The sequence below is a fragment of the Megascapheus bottae genome, chromosome 18 (assembly GCF_031878675.1).
Source record: "Megascapheus bottae isolate mThoBot1 chromosome 18, mThoBot2.hap1, whole genome shotgun sequence".
Classification (NCBI taxonomy): Eukaryota; Metazoa; Chordata; class Mammalia; order Rodentia; family Geomyidae; genus Megascapheus; species Megascapheus bottae.
The window spans coordinates 29,185,361-29,203,360 of record NC_143526.1 but is presented as its reverse complement, the minus strand read 5'-3'; the positions used below and the strand labels follow the sequence as shown (position 1 = coordinate 29,203,360).

The window sequence follows — 18,000 nt, the reverse complement described above, 5'->3', positions numbered from 1 at the left end:
TATCTGGGATGAGAAGGGGCCAGAACCTGCAAACAGAGCTGAGCTTCAGCTAGTAGTGGCTTTTTGGAGGTAAGTGGTATCTATCTAGTTGGGCCTTTTAGAAGACCCCAAACTGTATGGTATCTATACCAAACACAACAACGATGTCAAAACTAGCTAGACAATGATGGCTCATGTCTGTAATCCTAGTTATCCAGAGAGGCTGAGGTCTGAGGATCATAGTTCAAAGCCAGCCTGGGTAGGAAAGTGTGTGAAGCAATCATCTGCAATTAACCATCAGAATGCTGGAAGTAGAATGGTGGCTCAAGTGGTAGGATGCTATCCTTGAGCACAAAAGGTTAGGGTCAGTGCTCAGGCCCTGAGTTCATGCCCCATGACTAGCACAAAAAAAGAAGAAAAAATAAGAAAGCCTCATTGCCTCATGGCTAACAAGGCCCACGGCCGACTTCCCTGCTTTGGGGTGTGAGGGGCAAATGCATGCCTGTCAGCAGGGAAGGGAGGGACTAGCTGCAGTCAGGGAACAGCAGTGGGTGTGACCCAGCAAGGTGGACAGGAGACAGAGCTTTGAAAGCAACCATTCCTCTCAAGCTAACTAGGGATGTTCTCACACCCACCTTTACACATGACTTGAGACACAACAACGGACAATGGTATTTTTATTTACAATTGGACCAAAAAAAGGCATACAGGCATTTTTTTTTTAATTAAAAATAATGATGATTTAAAAAGTCAAAAAAATCGACAATGGTTGAGGAGTGCCATTTCCCCACTCCCTCCCAAGAGAATCTCTTAGGGAAAATATTCAACATTTGAATGAACAAAAGACTCCTGATCATTCTCTACTGCTTGGGTCCCCTTCTCTCCGACCTGATTCACGGTGGATGCTGCTTGGTGCAGAGGAGTCACTGTGAGAGCTACTGAGTTCACTGGTTCAACTCTTGGTGCTGGAGCTGGCCTCGCCCGGGAGACTGGGGCAGGGAGGGCTGGGTGCGTTCCTAGCGCCACCAGCATCCTGAGTTGTCTCACAGTGGGGTCCCAAAGGACTTGAACCCCAGTCCCACGATGGATTTGGTCTGTTGCAATTTAAGAGCAAATGTCTGTGACTTGCGCAGGTTAGACAGGAGTGGGAAGAGTTGGGGCTTGCAGAGGAGCCAGGCCAGCCACATGACCCCCTCCTTCCAGCCTGGAGACACTGGGGAAGGAACAATCAAACTTACCTTCATCTTCCTCTCACAGCAGTTTTCTGGGCATCCCCAAAAGAACTCGGGTGGGAGGTGGTGGGGATGGGTCTGGCTAGAATTGAGTATAAATGCTGAGTCCAGGGGACGTCGGGGGAGAGCGTGTCCTTCCTAGACACATTCAGGAGGGGGTCAGCGGACTTGAGGCCTCCTCCTTCTGCCCTGGAAATGGGGCAGGAGGAGGTCCGCCACCAGCACACTTGGACAGAGTGGCACCCCCAAGTAAAGGATGGGGGAGTAATCCTGAGGGGCGAGTAACCCTAGCAGCCTCAGCCACTCCTTCCCTGACGGCCATGTAGACGCTTGGCTCTGCAAATCCTTGGCCCCATGTCCAGGGTTTCTTGGCACAAGAACAGTTCACTTCGGGACCCTTTTCTTCCTCCTCACTGGTCAACAGACTCCAGCTGCGTAGCTGGGGGGCGTCCTGCTGTCCTAACGAACCTCAGCCAGCACTTCTCAAGACCTCTTTGTAGCAACCAAGGCCTTGGCTTGCTCCTGGTGAGAAGACAAGGAGGGGTGTGGTAGGGGCGAGAGGGAGGGAGAGGACCTGGCAGAGGCTGGTTGGCACGGAGGGCACTGTCCATGTTAGGCCTGTGCTGTGTCTTGGCATTGGTGGTGAGAATGGGCAGCAAAAGGCTCAGAACCCTCACTTCTGGCCCCTATGTTTCCTCTTCCAGTTAGTTGATGGGGTGACCAACAGCCCTGAGGAACTGGGGAGACAGTGACCGAAAACCATATCTTGGTGGATTTATCCATCCTGGATCCATTTGTTAAAAACAAAAACAAGCAAAAACCGTAACACCAACAAAAATCAATGAAGGAAAAAAAACTCCAAGCCAAAAATAAACCTGAATAAACAGGTGAGAGAGCTCCTAGCGGAGGGGATTTCCTCAGCACTGAAGAAAAAAAAAAAAACCCCAAAATCAAAATTCATCCCTCACAGAATTGGAATAAGATGAAGAAAAATGCAAGGTTTATCTATAGGCCTCCCCGCCCCCACGCAGCCCCAGGATCCAGGAACACCGTGCCAGGAGTTGCATTCCAAACGAGCAGGAGTTATTTTATTTCAGTGCCTGCAGTTCCCCATGAGGGCAGCTTCCTGTCCGAGGACACAGCGGGCCTGGCCATGGTCCACCCATCAGTCAATCTTCACGGCGGCATAAATCTTGCGGACGAACATGTAGGCTGCGTAGAAGCCGATGGTGCCCGTGAGCAACCAGAAGGACAAGACCATGAGGGCTGTGTAGCCGAAGTAGAGGAGAGACGGAATGAACTCCACAATATCCAGCTAGGGCGATGGCAGAGACAGAATGGAGAGGTGCTTAGTGCAGGGCGGCCACAGCTAACTGGGGGTCCCCACCCTCTCCCTCCTCTTATGCTGAAATGGCCACTTGGCCAGGGATGGGTGCTCAGCCACGGTGCACCTTCTTTCACACCAGGAGTGTTGCCTTGGATCCTGGGGTTCTCAGAGGCCAGGTAAGAACAACTTAGGCTTGAATGGCTGCTACCATGCCACTGTCTGGTCCTACACAGTCCCCACAGTAACACTCCGGATGGCTGGGACAGCAGTCAGGAAGTGGGGAGGGAGGCCACAGGGGAGGTTCTAGCATTTCCCTCTTAAGGACGGAGAGCCTTCACCAGTCTGCCTCAACTTACATTCTTTTCCTCAAGCAAGGTGGTCATCTATATAAATGGTTCACACTGATCATCTTCTCTTCTCCTCCCTACATTCCTTCTTCCCTCCGCCCCCTCCAATATCTGCCTGAGGGTCTGAGCCCTGTCCCTGAGCTTTTTGTTTTCTCAAGGCTAGAGCTCTAGCATTTTGAGCCAGAGTTCCACTTCTGGCTTTTTTGGTGCTTAATTAAGAGATAAAAAAAATTCATGGATGGGGGTTGGGAATTTGGCCTAGTGGTAGACTGCTTGCCTAGCATGCATGAAGAAGACCTGGGTTTGATTCCTCAGTATCACATACATAGAAAAAAGCCAGAAGTGGTGCTGTGGCTCAAGTGTAGAGCTCTAACTTTGAGAAAACCCAAGGACAGTACTCAGGCCCGGAGCCCAAGCTCAGGACTGGCAAAAAGAGAAAAAAAAAGAAAATCATGAATAGGGCCAGGAGTTCGGCCTAGTGGTAGAGTGCTTGCCTAGCATGCATGAAGCCCTAGGTTCAATTCCTTGGTTACCACATATACAGAAAAAGCTGAAAGTGGTGCTGTGACTCAAGTGGTAGAGCTCGAGCCTTAAGAAAGCTCAAGGACAGTGCCCAGGCCCTGAGTTCAGGCCCCAAGACTGGCAAAATAAATAAATAAATAAAAATGAAAAAAAAAATTCATGGACTTTCCTACCCAGAAAGGCCATGAACTGCAATCCTCAGATTTCTGCCTCCTGAGTAGCTAGGATTACAGGCCTGAGGCACTGGTGCCCAGGTTTTCATCTTGGAATATGTCAGCCTCCTCTGTGAGTGAGGTAGTTTGAAGGTCTGGGCAGAGATATTAGGAAGTTATGTGATGGTGCTATTAGCAGAGAACAAAATCTGGAACTTGGTATCAAAATACACTCAGGGTGTAGGCCTGTGTGACATCTATTCTAGGGCTCATGGGCAGATGCATGGTCACAAAATGCCAGGAGCCAGCAGAAAACAAAAAGCAAATGAACAGACAAAATAGAGCACTGATACCTTCTAAGCTATCATGTCAGGTTTCATTCCCAGTCTGGTCTAAAAGTATTATTATTATTATTATTATTGGCAGTTGTGGGACTTGAACTCTAGGTGCTCTATCACTTGAGCCACAGGGCCACATCTGGTTTTGTTTTGTGCCTGGGCTGGCTTTGAACCGGGATCCTTATATCTCAGGATCCTCATATTTCAGCCTCCTGAATAGCTAGAATTACAGGCTTGAGCCACCTGCTCCACCAGCTAGAAGTATTCTTTCTTTTTGTTTGTTTTGTCAGGTGTTGTCCCTGAGCAATTTTGCTCAAAGCAAGCACTCTACCACTTGAGTCACAGTGCCATTTCTGATTTTCTGCTGGTTAATTGTAGACTTTCCTGCCAGGACTGGATTTGATCATGATCCTCAGATCTCAGCTTTCTGAGTGGTTAGGATTATAGATATGAGGCACTGGCGCCCAATCCAAAAGTATTGATAAGGTGAAAGTAACGGGGACCTGGAGGTGGGAAGGTGGTCAAACCAGAAAAGGGATGAGCAAAATGAAGGCTGGAAGGGCCCTCATTTTATTTACGCACTGTGGCTGGAGGAGTTGGTGTTTAGACAGAAGGCAGACTAGGGCAGGAGGAAGGACAGGAGGCTGTGAAGAGAACTCTAGCTTTTATCCAACATGGTTTCCTGTCTTTCCATCTCCAGGAGTCCTGAGAAACACTCTTGCTATCTTTTTCAGTTGGAGACATTGTAGTACAAAATCTAAGCTGTGGGTGGGGGTGGGAGGGAAAAAGTGGGAGGGGGGAGGGTGAAACTGTCCAAAAAGAAATATATTTCTCTGACTTATATAAACTGTAATCCTTTTGTATACCACCTTTATAATAACAATTAAAAAAAATGAAACAAGCCGGTCAATCAGTGCACAGTATTCTGCTGGACTGGATAAATCTGAACAATGGGCACAATGGCATATAGCCTTGGCAGAGCCAATGTAGTTTTCCCTGGAATGCATATGCAATGGCAGAAGAAAGATCTTTTTTTTTGGGTGCTGGTCCTGGGGTGTGAACTCAGGACCTGGGTTCTGCCTTGACCTTTTTGTTCAAGGCTAGTGCTCTATCACTTGAGCTACAGCTCCACTTCTGGCTTTTTAGGTAGTTTAGTGGAGATGAGGAATCTCACTGACTTTCCTGCCCGGGCTGGCTAAGAACTGTAATCCTCAGATCTCAGCCTCCTGATTAGCTAGGATGATGGGTGTGAGCCACCGGTGCTCAGTTCAGAAGACCTTCTTTTACTTCAAGGCTGTCATGGCCATCTTCCCACCTTGTGGAAAGATCCTGGTTGCAGACTGAAGCCAAAAGAGACATGCAGATAAAGGTGTGCATACAGAACTCTGGTGTTTTTCAGATCCTGGATCTAACAACACCTGAAGCTAGAACACCAATCCACATTGGTTGTAGAGATTAGATTTGTCCTTGAAAGTCCTAGAAATAGGACTAAAATCTGCATGGTGCTGGTGGCTCACGCCCATAATCCTAGCTACTCAGGGGACTGGGATCGGATGATTACAGTTCCAAGTCAGCCCAGGCAGAAAAGTATGTGAAACTCAGATCTCCAATTAGCCACCAAAAAGCCTACATGGAGCTGTGGCTGAAGTGGTAGAGCACCATCCTTGAGTGGAAAAGCTAAGGGAAAGCACAGTACTCAGTTCAAGCCCTAATACACATGTAGCCATCCTCCTGCCCCCGCACTAATTTATATTCTAGACTACAAACAGTTCTAGAGGGCTTCGTCCTCCACTCCTTGGGACCCATGGAGATGCTGGGATTTTCTCCCAGTATATTCATTGCCATGCTGCCTCAAGGGACTAAGAAGATCCCCTGAAAAGAGTGGTACCTTGTTAACGAAGTAAAAGATGGCATAGACCAGGACGTAGAAAGCAGATCCCCCAGAGACGAGGAAATTTCTCCACCACCAGCGGTAATCCTGAGGAAGAATGGGAGAAGAGTGACCTCACATCTCCAAGGCACATTTCCAGATGCTTGGGGGGGGTGGCTCATGACTAGATGAGAAGAGTGACATCTGAGTGACAGAAATGTCTTGTAGCGTGACTAAATTAATTCTTCCTTCCTTCCTTTCCTCCCCCACACCCCCCCTTTTTTTTTTGGCCAGTCCCGGGCTTAAACTCAGGGCCTGAGCACTGTCCTTGGGTTTTCTCAAGGCTAGTACTCTACCACTTGAGCTACTTTTTCTGTATATGTGATACCGAGGAATCAAACCCAGGGCTTTGCGTATGCTAGGCAAGCACTCCACTACTCCATCCCATACATACTAAAGCATTTCTAAAAATATAGAATTGTAAATGAAAGATGACTTTTACTGTTTATAAATTATACCTGATTTAAAAAAACAAACACCAGAAAAAAGTAATAACAATGAATATTACATAAGCAAATGCTTGCCGTGCACCAGGCCCTATTCTGAGTGCTGAATAGGAACTGGATCATTCAGTGCGTGAAGCAGCCGCCCAGTAGGCGTTACTATCCCTGTCCTGCTGGGGAGCGGCAGCAGCCACGGAGGCTTACCTTTCCCACTCTGCAAGAACTAGGCACAGAAGCAAGGCAGGCCTCCGATCTACACCTGACAGTCAGCAAAACTACTACTGGAACGGATTCGATACTCATGAACGTACTGTCCTTCACTGAGCTGCAGTGACTATTCCACACAATCAAGTAGCGGCAGGTGTTGTCAAGTCCAGTGTGCCAATGAGACAGCGATTTGCAGAGGGAAGCACATAGGCCCCCACCAAGAGCCCGGACATGTCCTTTGCACAGCCCCACCTACCTGGTTAGTGGGGGATCCAGCCACTCCATCCCCCCACTTTCCACTTCCCCTTACCTCTGCACACAGTTGAAAGTACACCATGACAATACTGATTTGTGAGCAGGATACCACCAGGATGATGAAGACAAGGAACAGGAAGCCAAAGAGGTAATAGAATTGATTCTCCCAGATGGCCTGTGAACACACCGAAGTGCCCTTCAGTTGGCTTGGCGCAGCTCAACTGCCCTCCTCTGGTATACCCATCACCTCAGGCAGGAATGGAGAGCCACTGGTACCATTATGGTCTGGCATGGGGCAGGGGAAGAGTCAGACTGTTCTTAGGAACTGCTGATTATGCCTGAATCTGCTAGCCTGAACCGTGGCCGCTGCCTCTCGGGAGCAGCTTACCCCTGCCAGGCGCTATGCTACACAACAGTGAGCTATGCAAGCTTGGCCTTGTATTTTATTTTGGTGGTCCTGGGTTTGGACTTGGGGCCCTGCCCTTATTAGGCAGATAGTCCTCTGGAAGAGATGTTTGCTACCATGAGTGCTAGGCATGTGGCTGAGTCAGCTAGATCCATAATGAAGCTGGAGCCTTCCTGCTGGCTTTCACACGGGCACTTTTAGACAAGAGTACTCCTGGTTGCCCCAGCAGCATTTACTAAATGCCATGAGTTTTTACATTTGCTTTTGCCTTGCATCCTGGGGATGTTTCTGCCTACTTGCTTCAAGTTTTTGCTAGTGGTGACTGGTACAGACAGGTAAGGACCCAGAAATGGAAGCATACAGAACAATGCTATCAGTCGGTCATACCTGCAGCGATGGCAGTGACTACCTGTAGAGAGCAGCGCCCATGCACCAGACATGCACACATGACATGCTCCTTTAATTCCCAAAGCTGTCCCAACAGGCAGGACTGCTACCTGACGTTAAGGGGAAGAACAGGCTCCTGCACTTTCACAGGCAGTGGTGAAGAGAAGGGAGCGGCCCAGGGGGCTGCTGGGACCATGAGAGTGGAGGGGAGGACAGGCAGCAATACTCACACTGAAGATGAAGAACAGCTCGATGAACATGGCACCGAAGGGCAGGATTCCAGCCATGAGGATGCTACAGCAGAGAACCAGTGTTAACAATGCCAGAGTCTTGGCCATGAGGAAGCTCAGGTTCCCTCCCAAGACTATGCAGGTGGCGATTTCTGTCTTCTCCGCGTTGTGCTATCATGACAACCTTGCGAGAGGTTGGTATCGTTCTACTCAGCTCATAGATGAGAACTGAGTAAGAGAGGTGGAAGCCCTAACCTGTGTCACCAGGCCCTCTGTCCTCCCCTTCCCTGTCCTGATTCATATACCAACACCGTATTTAGCTGCAGCCTGGCCCCCTTCATGGTGGTGTGAGACTGCCTTACGCCTACTGGAGACTCATACTGGTGACTCTGGGGAACAGCCCACTTCACTCTGGGCAGGCACCCTCTCCCATGGCCTCCCAGCAGATAGCTTAGAGGAGTGCTGGCACTGCCCACCCCATAGGCCTGTCTGCTTTTGCCTCTGGCTGGAAGACTTACCCCACGAATCGGTTCATGTACCACCTCTGTTCAGGAATCTGCCGGGGAATCTGGTTGGTACGTACAGGGTTGTCATATGGCTGCTTGCGAAAGCCAAAATAGTAGCCCAAGTAGACGAGGGGAAGGGATATCCCGAACCACATGCACAGCAGAGCCACCATGGTGGGGAATGGCACCTGTACACAAAGCATTGTGAGGCCCCAATGCCAAGGATGGGGGGTTGGACAGGAGGGAGGGGGGCACCTCCTGGAAGGAGAGAAGCCATAAGCATGGCAGGGCCACCTACGTAGGAAGGGAGCTGTGAAATCCTCTTCCCTCAAGAGCTCCTGGCCAGAATCTGAACCCAGAACTTCTTGTGAGGAGAACAGGGAGTGGATGGGGGAACCATCTGAGCTCCCAGTGATGAGGGAACTCTACTTCCCAGAAGCTTATCATCCAAGGAGTAAGAGGGAGAAGAGGAAAGGAAAGGACTGAGAACCTGAAGGGAACACAAAGGGAAGGAAATGACATGCAATCCACTAAGTGAAAAGGGAAAGTGACAAGACTGTACAAAGAGATCCCAGTCTCCTCCATGATACACTTCTAGCTGAGAAAAGCAGGATTCTACTTCAATAAAAATACAATATTTATATGGATCTGTATCTGGAAAGGCCTATACCAAAAAATTTAACAGTGCTTTTCCTAATGTATGAGTAGAGTTGATTGTTCATTTTCTTTCTCATCTTCTGTGTGCAGTTATTAACTATAAAAATCATAAGCTGGGCCCGGTGGCTCACACCTGTAATACTAGCTACTCAGGAGGTTGAGATCTGAGGATCAAGGTTTAAAGTCAACTGGGCACAAAAGGACCTGAGACTCTTTATCTTCAATTAACCTCTAGAAAACGGGAAGTGGGACTTGGCTCAAGGGTAGGCTACGACCCTACGACCCTACCCTAGAACTGAAGAGCTCAGGGACAATGCCCAGGCAGAGTTCAAACCCCATGATCCACAAAAAAAAAAAAAATCATGCAGAGGGGTTCGAGTTTGGCCTAGTGGCAGAATGCTTGCCTAGCATACTTGAAGACTCGGGTTCGACTCCACATACATAGACAAAAAGCCAGAAGTGGTGCTGTGGCTCAATTGGTAGAGCTTTAACTTTGAGAAAGTCCAAGGACAGTGCTCAGGTCCCAAATTCAAGCACCCAAACACCAGGCAAAGCCAGGTGCTGGTGGCTCACACCAGTAGTCCTAGCTACTCAATAGGCTGAGATCAAAGGATCCCTTTTTGAAGTCAGTCTAGCCAGGAAAGTTCATGAGACCCTATCTCCAAGTAACTATCAAAAAGCTGGAAGCAGAGCTGTGGCTCAAGCAGTAGCGTATTAGCCCTGAGCACAAGGGCTCAGGGACAGCTCCTAGGTCCTAAATTCAAGTTTCTAGGACTGGCACACAGACACACATAATAAAATCATGCAAAAGAAAATTTAAGTAAATATAAGTAAAGTGCTTTTAACAATTATTATTATTATTATTTTTTTTTTGCCAGTCCTGGGCTTGGGCTGAGGGCCTGAGCACTGTCCTTGGGTTTTCTCAAGGCTAACACTCTACCACTTAAGCCATAGCACCACTTCTGGCTTTTTTCTATGTATGTGGTTCTGAAGAATTGAACCTGGGTCTTTGTGCATGCTAGGCAAGCACTTTACCTCTAGGCCAAACTCCTGGCCCTTAACAATAATTATTACAAGAAATCACCATGTGTTTATCATTCTGTGTCTTAAATTATATAATCTCACTTAAATATATTTATTAAAAAGTTTGAAAGAGCATGTATTAAAGATTTCCATAGTCTGGGTGGCTGGAGTGTAAGTTATTTTTAATTTCTTAACTCCCTTCTTCTTTCCAGAACTTCCACAGTGAGTATTAGAACATACAACTGGTAACCAGGAGGAAAAAGCTGAAGGGAGGAAGAACACAGGTATAAAAAAGGAAGTGAGAGAACGATTAGTTTCTCTTCCTTCAGGAAGCTTTCTCAGCCCCCAGGCAACTCAATTTGCACCTTACCCAGGGACCCTAGGGAGGGGGCAGGTGGCTCTGCATGCTGGGGTGCAAATATCTGTCCCACCTCTACCACAGCTCTAATTAACCAAGACCCCATCCTTCCTAGCCCAATCCTACTGAGGTAGATATTCCACCACAGCCTGGGATTGGCAGGTTGCCTACTCTCAGAGCCATGTGCCTTTTCCCATCCTGCTCCTACCTGCCGAGGCTAGTGCTGAGGGCAGACACTGAGAGCAAAACCCTGTTATAGGACCCTGGCCAATTCACTTGCACCTGGCAGCTCTTGCCTGATGAAAGGGGAATTCCCCAGCTGACTCCTGGCCTATGGAAACCTCCCTTTCGAGAAGTGAATTTTGGCCAGCTGTCAGAGGCCACAGAGAAGCCAGGGACAGGGCACTGGCTGACAATGGGCAAAGCTGGGGAAACCCCAGCCAACCATCAACCCCCAAGGTTGGGAAGAGAATTGTGGGGATTTAGAAAAGGGAAGGAATGGCAGGAAGTGACCTTGGGGAATGTGGTTGGACACCAGTGACCTGCCTTGCTGGGGAAGGACTGGAGGGTGGGGGAGGGGCACTTACCGCTCCGGATGAGTGCTTTCCCCAGATGAAGCAATTCAGTACAAAGCAAATGCCAAAAACCACTCCAGGATACAGGGTCGCCGTCTGGGAGCAAGAGAGGCCAGGTTGGGGAGCTGTATTTTGGGAGTTCCTTGGGACCCAATTGGGCTCCCCCCATCACAGGCTTCATCTTGTCCTTGTCCTTCACAACACAGCTCAAGCATAATTCCTTCTCTCACCCAGAGGAGGCAGGCCTGAAAGAGGCCTGTCAGATTCCCAGACCTGCTATTCCTTGCTTTCAAGCCACCGGTAACTACAGATGGCCCTAGCTTATGTAAGTTCTACCTGAAAGTTCTTGGCTTCATGATGGCCCAGAAGTAACGGCATTCAGCAGAAGCACACTATGATGCTGGATAGCTTGGGTGTACTAAATACATTTCCAATCCAGGATACGGTCAACTCAGGATGGGGTCATGTGCTCTTCCCTAAAGGATACAGTCCCACCACTCAAGAACATAATGGCAACTAAATACAGTTGAATAAGTGAATAAAAGTTTAAAAACTTGTGTATACAGCCAGGCACGATGGCTCGTGCCTGTAATCCTAGCTATGCAAGAGACTGAGATCTGAGGATCACTGTTTAAAGCTAGCTTGGGCACTACAATGCACAATGTCAGTGAGACTTTTATCTCCAATTAACCACAAGAAAACTGGAAGTGGGGCTGTGGCTCAGGGTGCAAGGCAGAAGAACTCAGGGACAATGCCCAGGCCCAAGGGTAGGGTGGTAGCTTTGAGCTGAAGAGCTCAAGGACAGTACCCAGGCCCCACAATGACAAAAATAAACAAACAACAAAACTGTGTAAACATGCCTTAATTGAAACCAAACTCAAATCTTAGGGATGACAAACGGCAGGCTCTACATACATAGTCCCATTTAACCTTCACTACAGGTTTAAAAATGAAGGACCAACATCCCCTCTTCTTACTTTTTCATTTTTTCCAATACTAGGATTTGAACTTAAGGGCTTGTGCTTGCTAGCAATGTTTTACAACTTGAGCCATTCCTCTGGCCCATATTATCTTGTTTAAAGATGAGGGGCACTGGGGGCGGGGAGTTTGGCCTAGTGGTAGAGTGCTTGCCTAACATGCACGGAGACCCGGGTTCGATTCCTTGGCACCACATACATAGGAAAAAAAAAGCCAGAAGTGGTGCTGAAGCTCAAGTGATAGAGCTCTAGCCTTGAGAAAGTCCAAGGACAGTGCTCAGGCCCTGAGCTCAAGCCTGGGACTGGCAAAAAAAAAAAAAAAAGAAAAAGAAAAAAAGATGAGGGGCACTGGCTGGGAACTGGTGGATCATGCTTGTAAGCCTAGCTTCTCAAGAGGCTGAGATCTGAGGATCATGGTTTGAAGCCAGCCCAGGCAGGAAAGTCCATGAGACTCTTATCCCTAGTCAATCACAGAAAGTCAGACGTGGAGCTGTGGCTCAAGTGGTAGAGTGCTGGCTTTGAGCAAAAAAGCTCAAGGACAGTGTCTCTATACCATGAGTTCAAGCTTCAGGACTGGTACCAAAAAAAAAAAAAAAAAAAAGGGATGAAGGCACTGAAGGGACGGGTTGGGGAGCCGAACTTGGGTAGTCCTCAGGACCCTTGGAAATCCTACATCACAGACTTCAAACCCATCCACATCCTTTAGAACTCAGCTGAAGCATAATCCCTTCCCTGACCCAGACATCAGGGATTCTCATCAGAATCAGAGATCCTCAAAATCAAGAGATTCTCAGAATCTCTTTGACTTGGATCTGAGCACAGAAACCCAAAGCTCCCGATTTATACTTGAGCCCCTTCTTTCCACACTGGGACTACTAAGCTAAGAGATTGCTGTCACATTGTAACGATGATGGATCTCAAGATATTTTGAGCAATCTAACAATCAGCCTCTGCTGCCAGATCCATCTCTGGGACTCCCTTCTTACTAACGCTTGGTCACGGTTTTATCTCAAGTTTCCTGAGTGCCCATGCTGTACCATGGCCTTACATGCAATCTCTCCATCCACACAACCTTAGAAGTGGATGCCCCTATTGAAGAGACAGTTAGAAATGGATAGGCTCAGGATGGGATCTGGGCAATTCCCTAACCCAAGGGTTCTGATGGCTGCTTCTCCATGCTCAAATGTCATTTCATCCCATCCCATAGCAAAAACAAGACAAAACAACAAAAAAAAGAAACCCTACCTAAGTTTAATGCCCTCTGTTTATGGATAGGGCAAGTAGGGCTCTGTGATGCCTTGCTTGGAACCTGTGGGTAAGGACCCAGAACGGCTGACTCTTGGCCTAAGTCTCTCCTGCTCTGCCACACTACCATTCAGCTTCCACTAGCATCTGCCTCCACTCCTGAGAGGCTCAGGAAGAGTCTCCCAGACAGTACTCAATACCATGAGATTAGGACACTTACACAGAAAGCTCCTTTCTTCCATCGATGGCCTTTTAGAGTGCGGTAGAGTCGGCCGGCAGAAAATCCACCAAACACCCTGTGGGAAAAGGGCAAGGTCCACAGCAAGGGGGCAGTTAGTGGCATGAAGAAGGCTTATGCTGGCCTCTGGGAGCCTGTTTACACACACCTACCCCATGAACATGAAGAGGAAGCAGGCTGTGGTCATGAGTGCTCCTCGGCTGGAGGGTGACAGCATCCCAAGCATGGCCACAACTGCAGAGGAAGGGAAGGCAGAGTCAGAGGGGCTCACCACTATGCCCTCAGCTCTCATGGCTGACAGGTTCCTGGGCAGATGGGCCTAATAAGGCTTCCTTTTCCCTTAGTTTTCTCAATGACAGAGGCCCTTGCCCTCTAGAGGAAAAGATTGGGTGTCTTAGCTAGGGCTCAGGGGGTGCAGTAGCTGACAGGTATTGGCTGGATGAATCTTTGTGTCAGTCTTAGTGCTTGAACTCAGGGCCTAGATGTTATCCCTCAACTTCTTTTACTTAAGGCTAGCACTCTTTGCACTTGAGCCACAGATCCACTTCTGGCTTTTTGGTTAACTGGAGAAGAGAATCTTGTGGAATTTCCTTCCAGGCTGGCTTTGAGCCATAATCCTCAGATTATGCCAGTCCACCGAGAACTTGCAATGAGCCAGACCCCATTCTGAGATCATGAAATACCGGCTCACTGAACATGTCTTAACAACTCTGCAAGGCAGAGATAATTTTTTCCACTTAGAAACTGAGGCCCACAAGATTAAGTGGCTGTCCAAGGTCAAAGAGCTTGGAGGTTGAGATATGAATTTAGGTAAGACGGACTCTAGAGCGGCCTGTAACTCACTCCTATCATTGTAAAAGAAAACAAAACAAAACAAAACAAGTCCTGAATCCAATCTTGACCATGGTACTTGGTCATTCACTTCACTTTACTGAAACGAAGAGCAATCTCAATGTACTGATGTGCTTATTTCATGGGGTGACATGGTATGCTCTACACAGAGCTGGAGAGCTAGAGGAGAATGACTATTCCCAGGGCCTGGGGCTGGGGCAGCTGTCTTGATGCCATGCCTGCTTGATGCCTAGTGCTTGGGAGCCCTTTCGTCCACTAAAGCCACTTGGAGAGGCAGTCAGTCATGCCTCTAAATTGGGCTATGTACCTCTGGGCTCAACACTCAGCCCTCTGGGCCCACTCACAGATCACGATGAGGATCATACAGAAGAGCTGAATGCCTGAACCCAGCAGGGAGCTGAGGATCATAGGGTACTGAGGTGGCCGGAAGACGTCACCATGTACAAGCTTCCACCCAGATTCCTCCATGGTATCCTCCTACAGCAAAAGGTGAAGAATGAGGGAGTCGCATGAGACCAGAGCAGCTACTACAGGAACGCTCCTAACAAATCAGGTCTCCTGATCCCCCTGAGAGCCCCTCAGCTGTCCACCAGTTCCAGCCCTGACACAGGAGTGTAAGTAATATGAGACAGCGTTTCTCAGAGAACTGTCACCTGGGGAGAAACGGCTAAAAAGAATGTTCATATCTGCATAGGAAAATCTCTCCAATTCCATAAACCTACTATATGGAAAAAATTATGCAAGGGCTGGGAATGTAGCTCAGTGGTAGAGTGCTGCCTAGCATGCATGAAGCCCTGGGTTTGAGTCCTCAGTACCACATAAACAGAAAAAGGCAGAAGTGGTATTGTGACTCAAGTGATAAGAGTGCTAACCTTAAGCAAAAGAAGCTCAGGGACAGTGCCCAGGCCATAAGTTCAAATCCCAGGACCGGCAAAAACAAAACAAGAATAACAGTGTGTATGACTCAAGTAGTAGAGCACCTGCCTAGTAAACTCCAGGCCCTGAATTCAAACCCCAGTTCAAAATAAAGTCAAAACACCCCAACATGGGTATGGCAGTGAAAGCCTGTGTCCAGCACTTAGGAGGCTGAAGCAAGGGCATTGTAAGTTTAAGGCCATGTCACAACTTAAAAATCTGTGCTAATTTGATGGTAAAATCATCTCATGATTGTTTGAATTCTCATTTGGGGGGCTATCTGAGGCAAAAACATTTCTTGCCAGGTGCCAATGGTTCATGCCTTCAACCCTAGCTCATTGGTTTGAAGGCAGCCAGGGTAGAACAGTCTGTCAGCCTCTTATCTCCAATACACTACTCAGAAAAAGCTAGACATGGTGCTAGGATCCAAGTGGTAGAGAGCTACAACTTGAGTTCAAGATAGACCAAGAAAAAATAAGAAAAAGCTCAGGAATGGCTGGGAAGGTGCCTTAGTGGTACAGTGCTTGCCTAGCATGTGTGAAGTCCTGGGTTCCATTCCTCAATACTGTATAAACAGAAAAGGCTGGAAGTGGTGCCATACATAATCAGTAGGCATGTAAAGAATTGTGTGTGTGTGTGTGTGCGTTGCCTTTTTTTTTTTTTTGCCAGTCCTAGGACTTGAACTCAGGGCTTGAGCACTGTCCTCAAGCTTTCTCAAGGTTAGTGCTCTACCACTTGAACCACAGTACCACTTCCAGCTTTTTCTATGTATGTGGCACCAAGAAATCGAACCCAAGTCTTCGTGCATGATAGGCAAGCACTCTTACCACTAGGCCAAACTCCCAGTCCATGTGTAGTTCTTTGCCTGGAATTTTTTTGTTAATTATTACTTTAGAGATTTTAGTGTTTTTAGTTTTTTGTTTTGTTTTGTTTTGTTTTTGTGGGGCGTGGGGCTTGAACTTGGCCTGGCCTGGGCGCTGTCCCTGAGCCTTTCAGCTCAAGGCTACCACCCTAACCTTGAGCTAAGCCCACTTCCCTTTTCTAGAGGTTAATTGGAGATAAGAGTCTCAGGTCCTTTTGTGCTGGGCTGGCTTTGAATCTTGATCCTCAGATCTTAGCCTCCAAAGTAGCTAGGATTACAGGCTTGAGCCACCACACCAGGCTTGTTATTTTTGAGACAGGCTAGCATAGAACTTAGGATCCCTCTATTTCAGTCTTCTGAGAGCCAAGATTATAGGAATTCAGGTATATGCCAGGATCTAGTTTAAGATTTTTTTTTTTTTTTTTTTTTTGCCAGTCCTGGGCCATGAACTCAGGGCCTGAGCACTGTCCTTGGACTTTCTCAAGGCTAGAGCTCTACCACTTGAGCCACAGCAACACTTCTGGCTTTTTTCTGTGTATGTGGTACCAAGGAATTGAACCCGGCTCCTCGTGCATGGTAGGCAAGCACTCTACCACTAGGCTAAACTCCAGGCCCCTAAGCTCTTTTTGCTCAAGGCTAGGGCTCTACAACTTTGAACTGCAGTGCCACTTTTGATGGCACTGCAGCTAAGTCTCATGGACATTCTTGCCTGGGCAAGTTTTAAACCATGAGTCTCAGTTCTCAGCCTCCTGAGTGGGATTACAGGTACCAGCCACCAGCATTTGGCTTAGTTTAAGATTTTTTAAATGTCAAATTAATCAAGTTTTCTTTCTGTGACTCTGTCCATTGCCTTTATACTTTAAAATTAGAAATCCTTAATAGCAGAGCCAGGGATTTGATTTTGATTTTTTTTCCTCCATCAACATCATCATCGTTGTTGTTATTTATTTTATTTTTATTATTATTATTTTTTTTACAGTGGATTTAAACTATGAGCTTAAAGCCTGCTAGGCAGGCTCTCTATTACTTGAACCACGCTTCCAGATATTTCTGTCCTGTTGTTTGTTCATTTTTGTTTTTATTTGCAGGTCGTGGGGCTTAAATCTGGGTCTGGGTGCTGTCCCTGAGCTTCTTTTTGCTCAAGGCTAGAGCCCTACCACTTGAGCCCTGGCACTACTTTTGGCTTTTTCTGAGTAGTTTATTGGAGGTAATTGGCTCATGGCCTTTGCTGCCCAGGCTAGCTTTGAGCCACAATTCTCAGATCTCAGCCCTCTGAACAGCTAGGATTACAGGTGTCAGCCACTGGTGCCCGTTCTAGTTATTTTTGAGAGGTTTCACTTTTTGCCTGCACCAGCCTGAACTGCAATTCCCTTACTTATGCCTCCCACGTATGATGACAGGAATGTATTACCACGCCTCAATTTTTCTGTTGAGATGGTAGCTTGCTAACTTTCTGTTCAGGTTAGCCTGTAAGTTCCATTTCTTAATCTCTGCCTCTCAAGTGGTTAGAATTACAGGCATGAGCCATGGGTGCATAGCTCCTTCCCTCTCCTCCCAGTCTGGCAAGCCTAAAACTCTGACACCCGCCCCTCCTTCTTCCAGTCTATCCCTCCCCAGCCAAGACCTCGTACAATGTCATCCTCTTTGTTATAGTTGGCAATGTCCTTGCGGAGGGTCCGAATGATAATCATACTCAGAATCCCTGAAACAGACAAGATGGGGAACAGGAGTCAGAGCATCATTAACACAGCTGGCTGTGTTCCATGTATGTCCCCCTCCTCTAAGAGGACCTGGCCATGTGGCCACCTCAGCTTCTCCCTGGGGCAGAGCTCTACCCCAGCTAATCAGGGAGAGTTGTGCAGAAAAGGGACTGCAGGGATGGGTGGGGATGGCCACTATCTTCTACTTTTCATGTCTGAGAGGAGAGTTTCCAGTTCTTTTTGTGGCATGGTACTCCGGCTTCTCTCCAGCTGCTGTAGATCAGATTTCACCATAACCCTCTCTCTTTCTGCCTTTACTCCTGTTGCTCACTTTGCC

General features: G+C 47.8%; 1 protein-coding gene and 1 long non-coding RNA gene across 3 annotated transcripts in view; both read right to left on the bottom strand.

The window, feature by feature from the left end:
* Positions 1-639: 639 nt before the first annotated feature.
* Positions 640-2,147, bottom strand: LOC150050354 (uncharacterized). The gene is made up of 2 exons (XR_016538617.1): positions 1,218-2,147; positions 640-1,073 (listed from the first exon to the last, which is right to left on the bottom strand). It is a non-coding gene; the product is annotated as an uncharacterized LOC150050354 (long non-coding RNA).
* A 130-nt stretch (positions 2,148-2,277) lies between these two features.
* Positions 2,278-18,000, bottom strand: part of Tm9sf4 (transmembrane 9 superfamily member 4) — a 46,715-nt gene continuing 30,992 nt past the window's right edge. For both annotated transcript variants that reach the window (XM_090352156.1, XM_090352155.1), the window contains exons 9-18: positions 17,595-17,665; positions 14,531-14,663; positions 13,487-13,568; positions 13,317-13,392; positions 10,887-10,970; positions 8,274-8,449; positions 7,756-7,819; positions 6,788-6,907; positions 5,786-5,875; positions 2,278-2,526 (exon numbers count right to left, since the gene is read on the bottom strand). In XM_090352156.1, the coding sequence (XP_090208282.1) occupies positions 2,377-2,526; positions 5,786-5,875; positions 6,788-6,907; positions 7,756-7,819; positions 8,274-8,449; positions 10,887-10,970; positions 13,317-13,392; positions 13,487-13,568; positions 14,531-14,663; positions 17,595-17,665 (1,046 nt within the window). In that variant the 3' untranslated portion in view covers positions 2,278-2,376. The remainder of the gene's footprint in view (positions 2,527-5,785; positions 5,876-6,787; positions 6,908-7,755; positions 7,820-8,273; positions 8,450-10,886; positions 10,971-13,316; positions 13,393-13,486; positions 13,569-14,530; positions 14,664-17,594; positions 17,666-18,000) is intronic.